This window comes from Copidosoma floridanum, unplaced genomic scaffold, assembly GCF_036245765.1.
Source record: "Copidosoma floridanum isolate Cflo_tuat_1 unplaced genomic scaffold, Cflo_Japanese_pri ptg000033l, whole genome shotgun sequence".
Taxonomy (NCBI): Eukaryota; Metazoa; Arthropoda; class Insecta; order Hymenoptera; family Encyrtidae; genus Copidosoma; species Copidosoma floridanum.
In genome coordinates this window covers 1,991,375-2,009,797 of record NW_028321910.1, presented here as the reverse complement: position 1 = coordinate 2,009,797, position 18,423 = coordinate 1,991,375, and the positions used below count along the sequence as shown (strand labels likewise).

General features: G+C 33.9%; 1 protein-coding gene across 1 annotated transcript in view; it reads left to right on the top strand.

The window, feature by feature from the left end:
* Positions 1 to 18,423, top strand: part of LOC106645753 (uncharacterized) — a 424,845-nt gene that overhangs the window by 163,980 nt on the left and 242,442 nt on the right. The window contains exon 3 of the mRNA XM_089597564.1: positions 4,438 to 5,255. Within this exon, the coding sequence (XP_089453690.1) occupies positions 4,438 to 5,255 (818 nt within the window). The remainder of the gene's footprint in view (positions 1 to 4,437; positions 5,256 to 18,423) is intronic.

Here is an 18,423-nt window from a genome sequence, read left to right as displayed (position 1 = left end):
GTGTCTAGCCAAATCACAACCTTCTTCAACACCTCAGACTTTAGTGAACATTCGACCATCCATCCTGGTGCCATCAGACAATTTTATACTACAAATGCAAGCTAGGGAAGACAGCTTTGAAGAGTACGGGCAGCCACAACGGCCTCTTTCTCAGTGGTCATCCCAACGGTATACCCACAAAGAAGGTATTCTTCAGGTCCACTTTCCCAACTAACGATGAGCGACTGGTAATCTAGGAAACGACCTGAAGATGAGATATTCTTTAGTCAGTGGCGTACCTCCCTCCAGTACGGTTTCCGTACACAGAGACTCCAAGGTAAGAGTCAAGTTACCCACAGCCAGCTCTTCATCATCAAGAATAAGAGTAAAGAATAGCAGGAGGATTTACCACTGGCCCTTTTCAGGGCCATTATAAGGATGTACGTTCCCTACTTAACCATCAATCTCATTGGTTTCTTTAAGGGCCACCTAAGTTTAAGCTACCTGAACAACAAATACATTTCTACTGCTATTTTTGGCAACGATTCGTCGACTAAAAGACAATTTAAAGCCAGTCACTATTAAACCAAGTAAGTCATTCACTGGCTGATGTCCCGAGTGGAGTTGTTTGTTCTTTTCAAGGCAATAAACATAAGCAAACGGTACAGTCTCCAACGTGCAAGCTTTAAGAACCAATCACTCCACCTTACAACTGAGTCTGCAAAAAAAAGACACCAACGTCTTCGGCGTTATACCAGGAGACGTTGGAAAAAATCTCTATAACAAGCTCCAAAGCTTTAAACGTTAAAGTTTTCCTTCCCATCAGTCTGATGCTACAACAGTAGGTCTGAGAAGATCATCCTGAGGTATCGAGGCAGACACGTTTGCTGGAAACTTCAGTCAAAAAGAGTTTACGTAAGAACCTCTCTGGTCCTTATAAAGCTTATCGGACGTCGAACTATTTTGCCAACAAATATATAAGAACTTAATAAAGTTGACAAAATACAGCCTTAAGGTCTTACGAAAATCTTAACCATGCCAAAGGCCCCAATAGGGCAAATTGGAAGGAAAACTTTCAATACATCTAAAGAATACAACTTTAGGTATCAAGAAATTGACGCAGAACATTTATCGAGATTGAAACAGCAGTGTCAAAATCAACAAATAAAGAATTCATTGCGTGAAAGATCAGCTTTTTAGTGTACCCTCACAATAATCTCTTAAATCTTCCAGATTTTTAAATAAGTAGAATACATATTTGTATTTTTGGCGATAAAAAATGTAGAGATCAAGCTCCAGGACTTTGTTGCTGTGGTAATAAAGTTATAAGATAAGGGAAAAAATTTTTTTTAATTACATATTTTTTTAAAGATTTAAGTCTTCACAGCCTCAACAAATAATTCTTTTTAGAGATTGTACGGGAGAAACTGCTAATAAAGGGCCCCTTAGGGCAGCATAATTACACACACACACACACACACACACGACGACGACGTCCTACCACAACGGTCAGCCGGACCCTTGCCGACTGCCAAGACTCGGACAACACTTCACTTTGAATACCCACACGCATGACGTCTTACCGCAGTGGACAGTCGACATCGCGCCAACTGCCGAGACTCAGACAACGCTTCGCTTTGGATACACACACCTATAACGTCCTACCGCAGCAGACAGTCGACATCTTGCCGACTGCCGAGACTCAGACAACGCTTCGCTTTGGATACACACACACACACTCACGCAGTGCTACAGTTTCCCGTCATCTAGAATGCATTGACTCACCCGCGATTCAAGCGATCACGCCCACTAAGCTCTCTTTCCCGACCCGACCGTCTTCCTGTCGAACAAACTAATTCTCGCTCTCTCACTCTTTTAGCAATCTCGACCCCTCGCTTATACTTATTACTCTTCTCCACAACCCCAACAAAATCTCCAGTACCTTCAAACCGCACACAATCATACACACGTCCACTTTTTATCCTTACCCTCGACACCTCCTACACCCACACAACCTCACCTCGGTGCTACATACTATGCCCTTCTTCCTCACTTCCCCACTACTCGCTAACCTTACCACGCACTACGCGAAATACCTTCAGGCCACCATCTCCAGGAAGTTGTCAGCGTCGTGTCCTCGCGATGTCACCCACTGCCATCCTGCTTCTCGTGATTGCGTAGTCTTTAGCCAGGCTGCAGATGATACCTCCCGTAGATCACCAAGAGCTGGTGATGGACGTAGGTTGGACGACGTCTCGATGGTGCACATGCTCTACATCCTTCCCTCTTGAAGGCCCGTCAAGGAGTCCTCTCCGTCCCGCTGCTTACATCCTACTGCCTCGAAATCTCTTCTATCTCTTTCTTTCCCCTACTTCTCTCATATGACCTAACTCGCACACGTCTCATTTTTCTCTTAACTACACGTATATACACTCTCCCTAAATTCCCGGTGCGTTACAACTTTACAAGAGAGACAGTAAAAATACAATCAATAATTACAATAATCGTTACAAATCGAAAACTCATCTATTTTCCCACCAACCTACCGATTCACACTAAAATGTACACGTATAGATATACCTGCACACGCAGTATTAACGTTAACACCACTTATAGTCCTTTAATTACACATGCCTTCTTATTGTTCTCGCTTATCCCGCTCGCACTTCTCTTTGCTCGTTTCACCGGCTATATGTCTCCGTCGTCCTCTCCTCCTTTTTCACATGAAACATAATGAAAAACAAACACACGTACACCGGGCGTTAAAAGGAGCCTAAAACGTCAAATTTCAGATCAAGTAGAGTTTTGGTGTTTATCTGGCTAATATGAAACATGACTCCGGCATACGTTCTGCTACTATGAGCTGTTAACAACGCTACGTGCTGTCTGCTATGAGCAGTGTAAGCCAAAAAATATCTGTGGCCAACATCACAGCATGTTATTGGCAGCACTACTTCATTTTAAAAACACACTTATTAATACCATGCTAGAAAATTTTTTTTTGCCACTAACTTAAGGAGGTTGACTACCTTAAGCAATTGATAGTCAGTTTTTAACTAACTACAGAGCTTCAAAAATGTATAAAACAAATTTATGCAAAGTTTCAGCAACTATGGGTGCTCATAAAACGAGAAATTAATGAAACAAATTTAGTGAATTTTACATACTTTCTTATAGGAGATAGTTAAAAGTGACTCTTATAATAAGAAATTTTAATACGATTAACAGCCTGATTTAGACAAAACTGTAATAAACAGTAAATTAACATCTGCCTTTTTATTATGTAAGATAATCGCGTTCAATAGGCCTTTGTGAAAATAGTTATTAATAAAAAATCTGAATTGTTAATACAACTCAATATTAAATTACGGGACGTGTGCACGCATTTCTAACCTCAAAAAGACACAAAGCCTGACCTCTCTCTCGCACCCCTCTCCAAAGGTAGTCAACCTCGTTAACGGTAAGGCCACTTTTCATACGTATTTTGTTTACATGTGTTTTTCAATAACTAAAATCTTTAACAAAAAAAAAAAATTGTGAAGAGATTAAACTTTTTGCCTTCTTTTCATTAAGAAATAATTTCAAAATTCTGTCATCACACTAAGAGAGAAAAAAAATAAAAACTATTGTGTTAGAATGGTGATTTGGTGTCATTCCACCGTCTAAGGATTTTCTACTTTAGCCAATCAAATTTTTACCATTAGGGACATTAATTTTTATTGTAAAAGATGTAAAAATTACCGTATTTACAAAAAAACTACAGTTCTAAAAATTAAGAATTAATTTAAATAGTAAAAAGTCTACACGACCATACAATACCAGATTACCATTCTAGCACAGTAATTTTTACTATTTTTTTCTCTGAGTGCACCACAATCAACTGTGCTACATCAGCTATTTCTTCTAGCAGAGGCTTTCTTAAAATTTATGTCATGATTTTTTCACCGATTTATAGAGGTTACTTGTCGGAAGTAATATTTGAAGTAATATTTGATCGGTTATTTAGTTTTTACTATCAGATCTCCCTATATTTATATAGTAACGTTTTTTAAAGCAACAATTGATTTATCTTTTGTATACAATTAGTATAAAAAGTTATTAAGAAGTGTGCTCTTCTAAATAAGTGAAGTGGAGGGACTTAACAGTCATGATAGTGCACATCAAATACGCACTGTAACAGTGAATTATTTCAACTTATATTTAAACTTCGTTAAGTTGGTAAAATAAGAGCAAGTCAACAAGATCAATGATAGTTGCATAGAGTACTAGTTGAACTTCACCACTACGTAGATTTAATGAAATTTAGATTAAAAAGATATTTTTCTTCATAGTAAGAATTGTAACTTTTTGTACATGTACAACTTATCAGAAAATTTAAGAAAAGAAAACAAAAAATTAATTTTTTTTCTCCTTTTAACTTTTTATACGTAAACTTTATATAATCTACTTACACATCAGGTGGGAAAAGATGAGCACATACCAATCATCAGCAGCATCGAACCCATACCGAGACAATACGCATCCATCGGTGACTACAGTGTCAGTAGCGTCGGTGGCAGCTACTTCTTACGCAACGAGCTCGCACCACTACCACCACCAATATCAGCACCAGCACCATCAACAACCACAACTGTATAGCGCAGCCACGGCATCAGCGATGATGACGTCTCGCAAAGACTCGATGTCTGTAATCGGCAACACGCTTCATGACCCCTTGCAAGTCCCAGTCCAAGTTCAAGCTCAGCAGCAGCAACAGCAGCAAAAAAGATACCATAAAGAGCTGCAGACCTTAATGTCAACGTCGTCATTGTCTTCGTGTGCGTTAAGTGACACCAAGGTCTCGACGAGGTCGTATCATCAAGTCCCACCACCACCGCTGCCACCACCACCATTAGCGCCAGTCATTCCTAGATACCAGCATTCCTACCACCACCATCGTGCTTTATCTTCCTCATCTGTTCTGCCGCAGGTGCCTAATTATAGCTACCCCCATCACATACCACCGGTACCGTACTCGCATCACGAGTATACCAAATACTATCCAGGTTCAAAGGAGAACGCAAGAGAGTCTACGCAGGCTCAAGCAGTACTGCCATCGGGGATGATAAAATATTCGGAGCATGGATCCATCATACATGATAAATATGGTATTGTCAAGCAGCAACAGTCCCAGAAATATTCTAACGGCGCTGTCATGCAGAATGGCACAGTCAAGACGGCCAACCCCCCAGGGATGACAGAAAATATGTCCAGGCCATATTATAATTCGCAATCAAGTGAGTTTTTCTTTTATTAATCAATTTTTTTGTTTTAGAGGTTTAAGGTAGCACATTAATAGATGAGTCAGCTAGTCCTTTAACGTGAATGCGGTAAGGAAAGATGAGGGTAATTGAATTCAGTTTTTTGTAAGGCTGGACGATCGATAGAACGTAGTATGTGAACGTACAAAACGCAGGCAGTCTTCTGTTATTGTTTAACGAGATCACACGTGCATAGGGATTTTAAGGGTTGAGTGTCTTGATACTTTTTTTTCATCATATTGACTGTTTTTTGTTTATGTTGCTACTCATGTTATAAATAGTATTGCTTACTTCAACATAAGTGATCTGATTTCTAGAATAATTTAAGTATTTATTTAAATCATGCTATTGAAAACACCCTGCAAAATGGCTTGAAAAAACGTTGAGTGTAACAGTGAATACTCAACAATACGTATTCAATTTTTACACCCATTATAATTATAGCTTTTACAGTACGTAAACTTATGTTGCAATATTTTATAAACTCTAACTTCTTATTCAAAGACATACGAGAAGTAAAAACAAAGTCAAATTGACCATGACAGTCTTATATGATATTCTTTTTCTAATTGTATGAAGATCTTACAAAAAGTCAAGATTCAAGACTATAATAATATTGAGAGTTCTAATAAGTATTATCAGATTTTACTTCTTTATTTCTCATGAAAATTAATTCAAAAATTTCAATTTAATTCTCGGTAACAAATCATTATTATAAACAATTAGTAGGGAAACCTAGGGCTGAATGGACCACTGAGTTAAATGGATTTTTATTATAATTAAAAAAAAACTTTATCACCAGTAATATTGTTTTTTCCACTTACATATAATCGTAAGTAGTTAATTAGTCTTTGAGATTGGTCTATTAAGCGCTCTGGATGAATATTATTTTTAATGAAAATTTAGAGTACTAAAAAAAATATTTTGAAAACTAAAAATAGGGATATAAGTATTAATAAAGATTGTTCTTCATTTATAAAAACTCATGACGATAAAGCACGCATTACATTTTAATACAATGCTTCATAAAAATGTACATTCACAATTTTAAATACACTATCTAATATTTAGGAAGTATTGGTTGGGGAGGGGGTGGTGTATGGATCAATCAGATGAGGCAAATTAAACGGAATAAAATAAGCATAATAGCAGATGATTCCTAAGTTTTTCTCTGACAAACACTTGCTCTGATATTCTGTGTTATGATATGTAGGCAAGGTTTATTAATTAAAAATATAGTGACGGTCAGATCGTATGAAAAACAAAATACAAACTTGCAGCCATGGTCTGCTGGGGCATTGCAAAAAGCAGTAAGTGCATTCACAGCTGGAGAGACATAGCGTCATGTAGAAAAAGAATATGACATATTCCGTGAAATGTCGATGAAAAAAACACAAACTGTTAAAGAAAAAGTCAACAAAAAAGTTTAATTCTTAACGATCACTTATTACGCAGTGCTTTCAAAATCAGCTAATTCAGTACTTTTGTATGCCTCAGAGTTTTATGATTTTTTAAAAGATAAGTTTACCTAAATCTAAATTTAAACTAATGTTTCGTACATACAATAATAAAACTACTTATAATATAAGACAAAACGTGATTTCAATGAGTATAACCTAGAGAACACAACACATACTTCAGGAGATTATAAGTAATTATAAAAAGCCAAATATGATTTGTGTAAATATTTATAAATGAATGTTATACATTAATGACTGATCAGTTGTAAGAAAAAGTAAGTAACTAGTGAGTAACTGTATTAATAAGAAAATGATATTCATTATTGCTTAATTGTTTTAGAAACTTTTAATAGTATTTATTTTTCATTATTTCATCCTCATAGCTTTTTTCTTGATAAGATGAGACAAAAGTATAACAACTATAATCATACTTAAGGTGGCCGTATAAAATACTGGCTCATCATTCAGCACCATGCAATGCATCGTCCAAACAGCCCCGTATCTGTGGCTGCATGAGCCATTGGACTTTTTAATCTTTTATCTTATTTCTTTAAAAAACAGTTTTATATTGTGCAAGTAAAAAATTTAGCTTTGATTTATAAGATGTTAAGGAATGTGTAGTAGATTTTTTTTCTATTGAATGTGAATGGGTAGTATATATTTTTAAAATTATTGAAAAAAAATGTCTCGTACAGCCCGAGATTCCCCTAATAGTTTGTAGAAATTCTTCTGTTGCTAAAATATTTTTAAATAATTAATAAGTAATATGTATCATTTACTATAAAGTACAGAAACGTTTCAAGTAATTGAAATTTATTATGTAATTCTATTCGTTCGCAATTTGTATCTCCTGATATGTCACTTATGACGAAAAAAAATAAAAAACTAATAATGGCTGTTATTATTGTTTCTTCTTAGTCTCAAATCTAAATTTTAATATTTCTTATCATCGGTTTTACTTTGATGATTCTACCACCGTAGCTGACTCAAAACGACTTTTACTTAGTACTTATATTTCAAACATTATCCTTAATAAGTATTTAATGCAATTCTACATCAAAGCTATTTGATTAAAAGATACAAAACATTTTTCAAAACTCAATTTCAATCGATTTTTTGAAGAACTACGAGTGTTTTTGGCACGTATAGATAGGCTAATTTTATAGTTGGAGTGTTTTTACCTAGTTTGAATAAAAGCTGGGCCCAACTCAAGCCCTATCGATGAAAAAAAAATTTTGTTTCATAAGGTAAGTAGCTCCTTTGCAAAAATCTACGTAATGACATGTTTGAATTGATAGATTTTGATCCGCTTAATCCAATGGTTTCCTTGTTTATACTTCAAGCCTGACAAAATCTCGAGAAATTTTCACTCGAAGTTTCCATTTTTAACTTTAGCTCTTATGGAATAAAATTAGAAAATAAGTTATACATGTATTATCTGAAAAAAATAAAAATATCTAGCAGACACATTCTAAGGTACTTGTAAATAAATTCCTCTTCTTTCTAAGGATACTTTGCAAAGTGCCAGTAGCGAGATGTTTTCTCGAGATATTTGCAATGAATGAAAGTTAAAATTTGTTTTAAGTAGTTGAGGGATGATAATTTCCATAGCTGTACAGTCGCTCTTTTCTTGTCTCTGATACGCACGAATTTTAAAAGTGAATAACATTAAATAGATATTCTTGAATGTACTCACTGAGTTTTTCTTCTGCCTCTAGCGGTTTTTGTCAAAAACATTCATAATCTTTTTCTGATGAAATAACAAAATAACCAAATAACAATTACACCGTATATGCACGAAGCGTAAGAATACACTTTTGTATTCTAATAATAATTGTTTTTTTTTTTTTTTTAATAATAAATTTACTTTCATTAAAAAAAAAATATAAATTATTCAAGATTAAATTTTTTAAACAAACGATACACAACTTGTTTTCAATTTTTGATTCATATATATATATATATATATATATATATATACTTATATAGGTATGCGTGCTCAACTGCAGGTGAGCTTTAGCTGCCTTAACTACACTTGGCTCAGATTTTGTGGTTTAGTGCGAAAAATACGTTGTTTCTCTTTCAACTGCGATAACTTTCGATTTGTGGCCCTAAGTAATGGAAATTTTTTGTTACTTCATAGGACTTGATCCTAACTTTCATTCAAGATGACAGCTGTAATTGATGGTACTGTAAGATGCAGCTGACAGAAATCAAAACATTTAAATAATAATCAATAATTTATATATATATTTTGAACGTTATATTTATTTTAAATATTAATAATTTGTTTAATTAATCTTTATAACTAGAAAAAAATTTTTTTTTAAATGTCTTTATTTACATTTTTACACTTATTTTTGACTTTGACAAAGCATTGAATTAATTTGTATAATAAATATAAAAAATTTCTTTACATGGATTGAGTTTTTTTAATGCAAGTATATTCACATCAATAATTATTAATATTAATATTGACAGTGAAATGCTGACAATTACTCAAATTAAATGATCCATACTGATCATCTTCCTTATCTGTTCTGACTTCTTTTTTTTATATTCAAGTGTACTAACCCGTAAGGGTATGTACTGACTTATAAAAAAAACAAGTTTTCGTTTTTTTGGTCGAACATTTTAGTCCGGGTCATAATCTGGAACTCGTGGGAGAAATTATTTGGATAGGATTTTTTAACATGATCTTACGCAAAATGATCACCTAAAAACGAATTTGCATGTTGCCAGGCTTCAAAGTTGTAGGAAAAATGTTCAAACAAAATTTTTTAAACAAATTAAATATATTGTTTATTTTGCCCTGGAAAAAATTTTTTTAGCTTTTTTGGACAATTTTAAACAAAAAAGATATCTTGAAAATTTTCTCTAAAATCAATACTTTTCGAGATATTAATTGTACAAAGTTTAAAAAACCGTGAAAATCGCCACTTTCAAGTATGAAAAACAACAATAAAAATTAAAAATTTTGATGTTGCCAAAGTTCTCAAATATTCTTCAAACATCCCTTGACAAAATCCTAAGGCGTTTCCGGATGTTATTTTATTGCAAACCCTTCATTTTTAATTTACAATCAAGCGTGTGCATCGTTACGGTCGGCCACTGCTGGCCGCGGCTCTCATGCTCCGTCTCTTTTCCACTCACGAGGAGTACACGGAATTTACTGGCGCTCATATTTGATTTTAATAGTAAGTATATTATTCTTCTATAGTAATTGTGGGAATAAAAATAATCATACAATCTTTCATATTGATGAAAAATGAGGTTAACCTAACTGTTGCTGTATAAACATACATGTATTTAAATAAAAAAAATTATTTTAAGTTAAGCCTGCACACGCTTAATTGTAAATTTAAAATGAAGGGTTTGCAATAAAATAACATCCGGAAACGCCTTAGAATTTTGTCAAAGGATGTTTGAAGAATATTTGAGAACTTCAGCAACATCAAAATTTTTAATTTTTATTGTTGTTTTTTATACTTGAAAGTGGTGATTTTCACGGTTTTTTAAACTTTGTACAATTAATATCTTGAAAAGTATTGATTTTAGAGAAAATTTGCGAGGTATCTTTTTTGTTTAAAATTGTCCAAAAAAGCTAAAAAAATTTTTTCCAGGGCAAAATAAACAATATATTTAATTTGTTTAAAAAATTTTGTTTGAACATTTTTCCTACAACTTTGAAGCCTGGCAACATGCAAATTCGTTTTTAGGTGATCATTTTGCGTAAGATCATGCAAAAAAATCCTATCCAAATAATTTCTTCCACGAATTCCAGATTACGACCCGGACTATTTAGATTGGTTTGATCGGGTTCTGGAGAATCTAAAATAACTGTAGATAGACTCACGGTTTTGAATATCTGTCAATCGCTGTTTTTGTGATAAAATGTTTGATCCCGAAATTCCTTCAAAATTTTGTTCTTTTGTGATCACAGAATTTTCAATATATTGTTGAGACACATCATCAGATTTTCATCCACAAAGGTTTCTTATTCGTTGTAAAACTGCACCTAGATTACTTAGAAAACAAAATTGCACCAGTATGACGATAAGAATGGCCAGTATACAGTCCTGCAGTTGCTAAATTAAAAAAAAAAACATGTAATTATTGCAGGTCCTTCAGCTATTTGGTATTATTCTATAACTTGTTTTCAACACTTGCCATTGGCATATTGAATAAAAAATCTGTCTTCTGTAAAATCATCTGGCCGTAGTGAACGATATTTTTCGACAATTTCATAGTAAGGTGACGCAGTTATAAGATATCTTGGGTAGTTACGTTTGGTGTCCGTGATATACACTTTTAAATGTGTACTGACGTCAATCATCTGGATTACAGCTAACTTTATACTGCTTAACGCACCACAGATTCCAAAAATCAACAGTACCTGACAGTACTGATAAATTATCAATACTTTCGAAATTATTATAAACAATTAATGATTATACTAAAAAGACCTTTAAAACCAGATAGATCCTGTCATCAGCACTTTCTAAGAACTTCTTCACCTCTTCACTTGTAAAAGCTTTAGCTTTCTTTGACTTATGATCTTTCGAGAATCTTTTCAACATATATTTCAATTTATCAAGATCACCAATCTGAATACCATTTATAAGTGATAGCGTTGTACGCAGCATAGACCATCGGGTCCAAACTGTTGATAGTTTATACACCGTTGTTAGTTCATCAAAAAAGACAAGTAGAACATCCTCTGTAATCAAATCGCGTGGGAGCGTGACGAGGTGAGTTTGAGAAAGCAGATGAAGCCTCGGCGACCGTGCTACTATTTACTTCAGATTTGCAAACTCGAATTTTCAAATACCGAAAAATAAGAATTTTTGCCGGTATACCTGATGTATTTTGATTTAATTCAGTCTCTTTAATCCTACTCCACAGCTTTACCGAAAAATATAGGTCAAAAATATAGGTCAAGAGCACTTGCTTCCTGCCTGGAGGGCTCGGGTTCAAGACTCCATTCAGTCACTTCCTCCCGGATAACTAGGTGGTGTTTTTAATATGACCTAATCATCTGGGATATCACATAAAAAGGCTACTGGTATATAGCATTTCACCGTGGTATGCAGATATGCAGTTAATAGGAAGAAGCAACGATGCCTCAGAAGAGGGGGGTGGTGGATACGACTCTCTCATAGTAAAACCGTCCCATACATGATCAATGATACAAATAATAAAATATACGTGGCAAATTGAAGTCAAATGTGTAAGTATATATAAGCATGTAAAATGTACCCAGCCATTTAAACAACGACTGACAAAAAAAGGTGTTGTTATAGTAGGATACCTACTCGGCAGTAAATTTTAAATATAAATAAAAATTTAAATATAGAGAAAACGTTAGTTTCCTATTATCCTAACCCTTAATTTTGTGTGCCTCAAATGTGGACACATTAATTTCAGTATAAACTAAAAATTTTTTTGAATGAACTAATAACCAGTAATGAATTTCATTATTTTTTTAGTGTACTTTTTTTGGCTACTTAAAATAGTTCGTGTAACACAGCTGTAATAGTATCAACATAATCTGATCGATTAGATAGGAAACTCTAATTATTTCCAGGACTTCCCTGAATGACGAGCTGTAAGCTTAAGTGGGTGGTGTCACAATATATAGTCAATGCGTCCTCCGAAATACATTATGCGTTCCGAAACAGACAAGTGACAATAAATATGGCAACGCCGCATGAGGTGAAAACCCTCTGTATATCTATATATACGTATAAGTATAGATACATTCGGAGGTTATATTGTACGTTAAAATTGAAAACTAAAGAACGGTGAAGCTTTGAATGCTGTTTGTATAATACGATGTTTAAAACCATACTATTTTACATTATATTTCAATTTCAGCAAAGTCTTAAATTTTTTTTAGTCATAATCAGTAAAACACTCTTTCTCTCATAAGAGTACGTGTTAAATGGGTAATTTATTTCTCGAGAACGGTGAAGCTAGGATGTCTGAAAATTTAATATGTTATTCTACGCAAAATTGTTAGTTTATACAAATTTTTTCAAGGCGTTCCTAAATTTTTGAATTTTGTGACACTATCCCCTTAAGCCTTATAGAGCTCAGCGATTTAGATAGTTAATAATAATCATACATTATTAAATAATTTTTTAAGTAGTAGTAAAATAGGAAGTTATTGAATAAAATCAGTTATTTTAGTAACTTATACATCACTTTTACAATTTTTGCATGTATTTTCGTAATAAATAATTTTTTACTGTGAAAATTTCTTAGGTATTAAGGTAGAAGACACACACGCATTCACACACTAACACACACACACACATATATATATATTTGGGATTTGACGGTCATATAACCTGAAGCAAACAAGACTGACTGCAGCAGACGACCGATGAGGCTATAATATATATCCCACAACGCTCTAAAGTATACTTGTTACATAACCGTCAAGCTAATTTTTACTCTTTTTCTTCGCAAATAACTCGAGGAAATGTTGGATTACCCTCATTTTACGCAACGGCATTGGAAAGAAAAAGGATTTTTCTACAAGTATGTTACAGTGTGACTTCGGTGCAATTTCAATTCTTGCACGCGTAACTCATTATCTAATGCTCTTTCATAAGACCCCATGTTCATTATAGAAACTTTGAGTTACAATTTCTCACGATTTTGGCCGATATTGTGTCTAAAAATTTTGTTGGAAGGAGTAATTAAATTTATGTAGTTAGCTTAAAGAAAAATTGCTGAGAATTATATGAAAAAGTAGTTTGATAAAAGAAAGAAGAAGAAAAAAGCTTCTTCAATTAAAAATCCTAAGACTGTATTTTTTAAGACAGTTTATTTCATTTGGTGTATTTATAAACTATTTGTAAAAATTAACCTTTTCACTCATTTATGTATTCAAAACATCTTTAAATGAGCAAATTCAAGTACTTAGAAATTTAGTGGGACCGTTGTAGATCACCGTAGCTATGTTGTACAGACTTCGTTTCTATCCAGTACTTTGTTGTATGAGCGATATCTAACGTTATTGAGTTTTTTAAAAGAAAGATTTAAGAGTGGTCTTTTCCTGAAAAGTTATAATATCCCCTTAAAAATAGCTTTGAACAAAACTCAAACTTTCTAATAGAGATTTCTCGCTTCTTTTCATCGAAATCAGATAAACTATCTGAATCTGACATTTTGCCTACAAAATATAAATATATTTTACAAACACTTAATGAAGCAAGAAAAACATAACTTCACAAGGTTAATTTAAAAGTAGATGCAAAAAAGCTACATTTGGACGTAGCCACACTTTATTTTGATTTGAAATATACTTTAAAAAGTACGCATGCACTAACTTAATTAAAATTTAACTCAATTAATTTGCTATGATGAACTTTTTTAAGGTATCTGGGATAAGTAGAACGAATCTATTATTCACGTCAACGACAGCAAGTTGTTATATTCTTTCTCTCTCATTCCTTTTATACCTAGAAAAAACTAGATCGAAGTACTTACGCATGCACGTTTGCAACAATCAACTGAACGACTACAGTAAATAATGCAGCAACGAACTCTTATGATTTTTATTAAATGTACTTTAATATACAAAATAAAATACTTTTTAAGGGTGGCGAACTTCCCGCCAGTTATGAACAAAAATTGCATATGCCACTCAGCAGGGAAGCAGCACATCCTCGTCTGCGTATTTGCATACATACGTGGACGGAAATGTACTACTTCTTAGCCTTGTGACGTTTTATACTTTTCCAGCTTTGCACAACTCGTAGAGCTTGTGAACACGATATGGTTTCTTTTCTGTACATATGACTTACTGTACCAACATATGTGTTAAGAAAATGCACGTTTTTGTTTCCAAAAATTGGAAAACAGCTCTGTCAATTGTTAACTTCTATACTTAAAAGTCCATTGTCATACAAAAGCACCAAACGACTCAGAATTGTTGTCAAGGTCTAAGGTACAATTTACTACTTTTTGACTGTAATTTCGGGCCAAAGTACATGCACACTTCTGGGATGGATGATAAAAAATTTAGTTACGATTTCACAGTTGGGGTATGTATGTGGTGCGAAAACTAAATAGCGACACTAGACAAAAGGACAATTTAACGCCTTTTTTGTCAATTTTACCCCCAAAATGGCTTCAAGTACTATTTTTATGATGGGAACGGAATGAGCGTAACTTTTTATAGAAGAATTAACTTTTTTCTGTATACATTTTACCTCAGTATGCGTATGCAAGTCAGAGATATCGTCTAAGTCAGTTGCGGCAGAACCACCCGTTTATTACTTTTTCGCAATAATGTGCAGATAATAGGTGTTTTCTGCACCATTTTTAGTGTGGAACATTGATTTTTCCGCATTTGTGTGCTCAACTGGTACTCGTTTTTGCGAAAAAAGTTACAGGTAGACTTAAAAAAATATCTAACGAGTCACAGTAAAAAGTTTTAACCCGGGTAACAACACTTTATAGACTATATTTTTTTTTAAAGTCTCAAGACAAAAACTTAGAAAAATAAAAATTGAGCTTGTTAAATTAATTAATACTAACAGAAAAAAGTACATATTGTACTTTATTACACGTACAACATGTTTGTTTAAACAACCTTAAAAAATGCACGTATAGGCTCATTACTCTTAGCAACCCAGATATCTACAACTCATATCGTTGATTTAGAGCTTATGTAGTTAAAATAAACTCTAGCTATTTATTTTCCATATCACTGCTTTTTTTGTTCCTCAATTTTCAAGATTACTAGTGCCTTTTAACGCATTTATTACAACGATAATACTTTAAATCAATACGAAAACTTGTACGTTATACAAGTCATGTTTTATAAGTAAACTACAAGGTGAGATAAGATTACAACACAATCATGAAAATATTAAATATTACTGCAACTTGAAGCAATGAAATTGTCGGAGAGCTTCTTACCACTATGTGATGAAAATTTATTAATTATTGATAAAATTGTCTGTAATGATACACTAATTAATAGATAGTGTTGTACGAAAAAGGGGTACTTCATATGATACAAAAACATTCTGCTAAAAATTTTACTATTTTTTATTTACTTGTAATTCTTGATTTTTTGTTTGATTTTAACTTTCAAAAGTTTGTTGTACTCTTAGGATAATTTGATATTGAATCACATTGGAAAATTTTCAAAAATATTTAATGCGTAATGATAAAGATGTAATTGTTTACTGACAGAATTCTTGAAATCATAAAAAGCCAATATTTTCTTGTAAACTATAACATACTCATTACACATAAAATATTTTTAAAAACAATTCATGCTGTCCTTATGTTAAATCCTTTAAAGACGATAACCAGTTAAAAACATTGTGAATAATTCCTGTCCTCTGCGAGTGTGATACTAAATTAAGGATTATACTGCACAGTGATGCACACCTCTTCCAAAAATATCAATTGTAGTACTCCTATCAACTGTCAGTAAAACCCCTAAAATTTGCAAGTCTAAAAGTGACAAGTGAGGATACCGTGCTATGTAACTCCTGGGGCTTCAATCACTTTTTTAGTGCCGGAGACGCCACACATGTTTTTTAACAACATGGACCGAAAAAGGAGATGGAGAGACATCTCAAAATCCTTGGACGACGACTACAAGAGATGCTGGAAGAGGGCTAGGAATGAAAAGAAATGTCATAAGAGAAAGAGCATCGTCGCAGAAGGCACCATGATGACAACGCCTCGGATTCCAGCGCATCAGCCAGCTCAAGCTGTAAGTTTAATCTTCGTGCCTTCATCTTAATTGAGTCTTCTCTCTAATACGAGACGTTAATCTGTGTGGGGTAAGAATGTCAAGAAATTTATTGCATGATCTGAAAACGCTCTCATTGAGTACGTTAGGCTTTAACCAACAAGCCCATAAGCATCTCTGCTTAACTGGAATAGGTTGAAACACAGAGTCACTCACCCACGTGTGAGCTTCCTCACCATAAAAATGCGAGGGGGGCACTCAAAGGCTCGAACCCTTGAGCATTTTGTATCTACCCCCCACCAACCTCCCAAGAAACAAGCAGATTCTTACCTCTTTGTCAAATTATTCTAACTCAAGGAATTGGAGCCATGCTTTAGTGCTAACTTAAGTCGATCCTGCATGTTGCAGGTTTAAACGGTGATTTCCAACATGAGAACTCGAGCTGTGTCATCCCACTGACTAAACTCGTGTTTTGTTATCCCAACTGACAAAAACAAAAAAGTTCCAAGTAACCTACTCTAAGCAAAGACGTGCTAGATGCTATCGGCAAACGAACTGTCAAGAGAGAGTTCTTAGCACAACTCCTGTACAATTAAGTGGCCATTCGCTGGAAAGATGTAATAAGACATGGTTTACCCAGCGAGGAAAAAACGAATCTCACTAAAAAGTATACTCTGTCGGAAAACTGAAAGACGATACGATCATCCGTCGCAGCATCATCCTGGCTAACTTGAACTCGTCTCTCAGGGATACTTAGTCTGAGACAAAAAGCGATGATTTTTTGTTTGGAGGTAACCTACATAAGACAAACAAGGCAGCTAAAACTCTCGTATTGACGGCTAAGGATCTTCGCCAGTAAAAAAAAAATCAATTGAATAAAAATTCAAAAAACTTGAATGCCCCGTCTCACCAGGAGAGTGGCTAGTGGTAGGGGTGGGGGCAGAAACATTGGAGGTAGGGGCTATCCAGAAATTTTGTGATGGTGTCAAGGGAAGGGGGGTTGATCAAAATATCCTGCTTGATCAGATAAAGGGAGATAGGATAAATTAAGTCAGTCACGTGATTGCTACTGTGTGAAAGCTAATGTTAGAATAGTCAAATTAGACCAGAGTGGTGTGCGTTTCGTTAAAAACCTCACTATATGTATACATTCACTTTCTTAAAGAGAGATATTTACAAAATACAAGTTGCTAGCACTTATTTGTGAGGTATTTATATTATGGTAGTATCGGTATTTCATGATAATAGTTGTGTTGTAAAAATATAAACAACTATTAACGTTTAAATTTCGCTTTTGTTGAATTAAGATCCGGTGACTGTATTACGTACAAATTAGATTAGTCTCAGATAATAACTATAACTAGATTTTTGATGGGTACCTATGGATAAATTTTAAGTAGGTTTTAGGCATGAGATGGCGGCAATCGGACATGGTCGTACGTGCATGAAGAGATTGAGCAGACTGTACTTTATACTCAGTTCTTTATCAGTGTGCATCAAACAGTCGATGTCGATACGACTTCGTAAGAGCTTTTAGAAACGTAAGCTAACGCAAACGTAAAGGGCTGTTTGAATTTTCATTTTTTTTATGTAGTACTGCATTTGATTATCTGTAAAAACTTCGCTTGAATATTTATTTAATAAGTTAGAAACGTAAAAAAATTTTTTCACGTGGTAGTAAAAAAAAGTTTGATTACATGTGTTTTGATCCAAGCACGTAAATTATAAAGTAACGACGACTTTAGAGAAGAGAAGGTATTTTTTTTTTTTTTTCGAAGTTATACTTCTACTGGCGAGTTCTGCCCTACGGAGTAAATCAAGGATTTCAGATTGGTGACCTTGCGAAAAAGTGTAACGGAAGTGGATTTTGCTTTCACTTTCCCTCTTCACGGAAAATTGTTGTTACCAGAAAAACAGGTACTATATGTTAGTACAAGTATTACTCTGTACAAGAAAA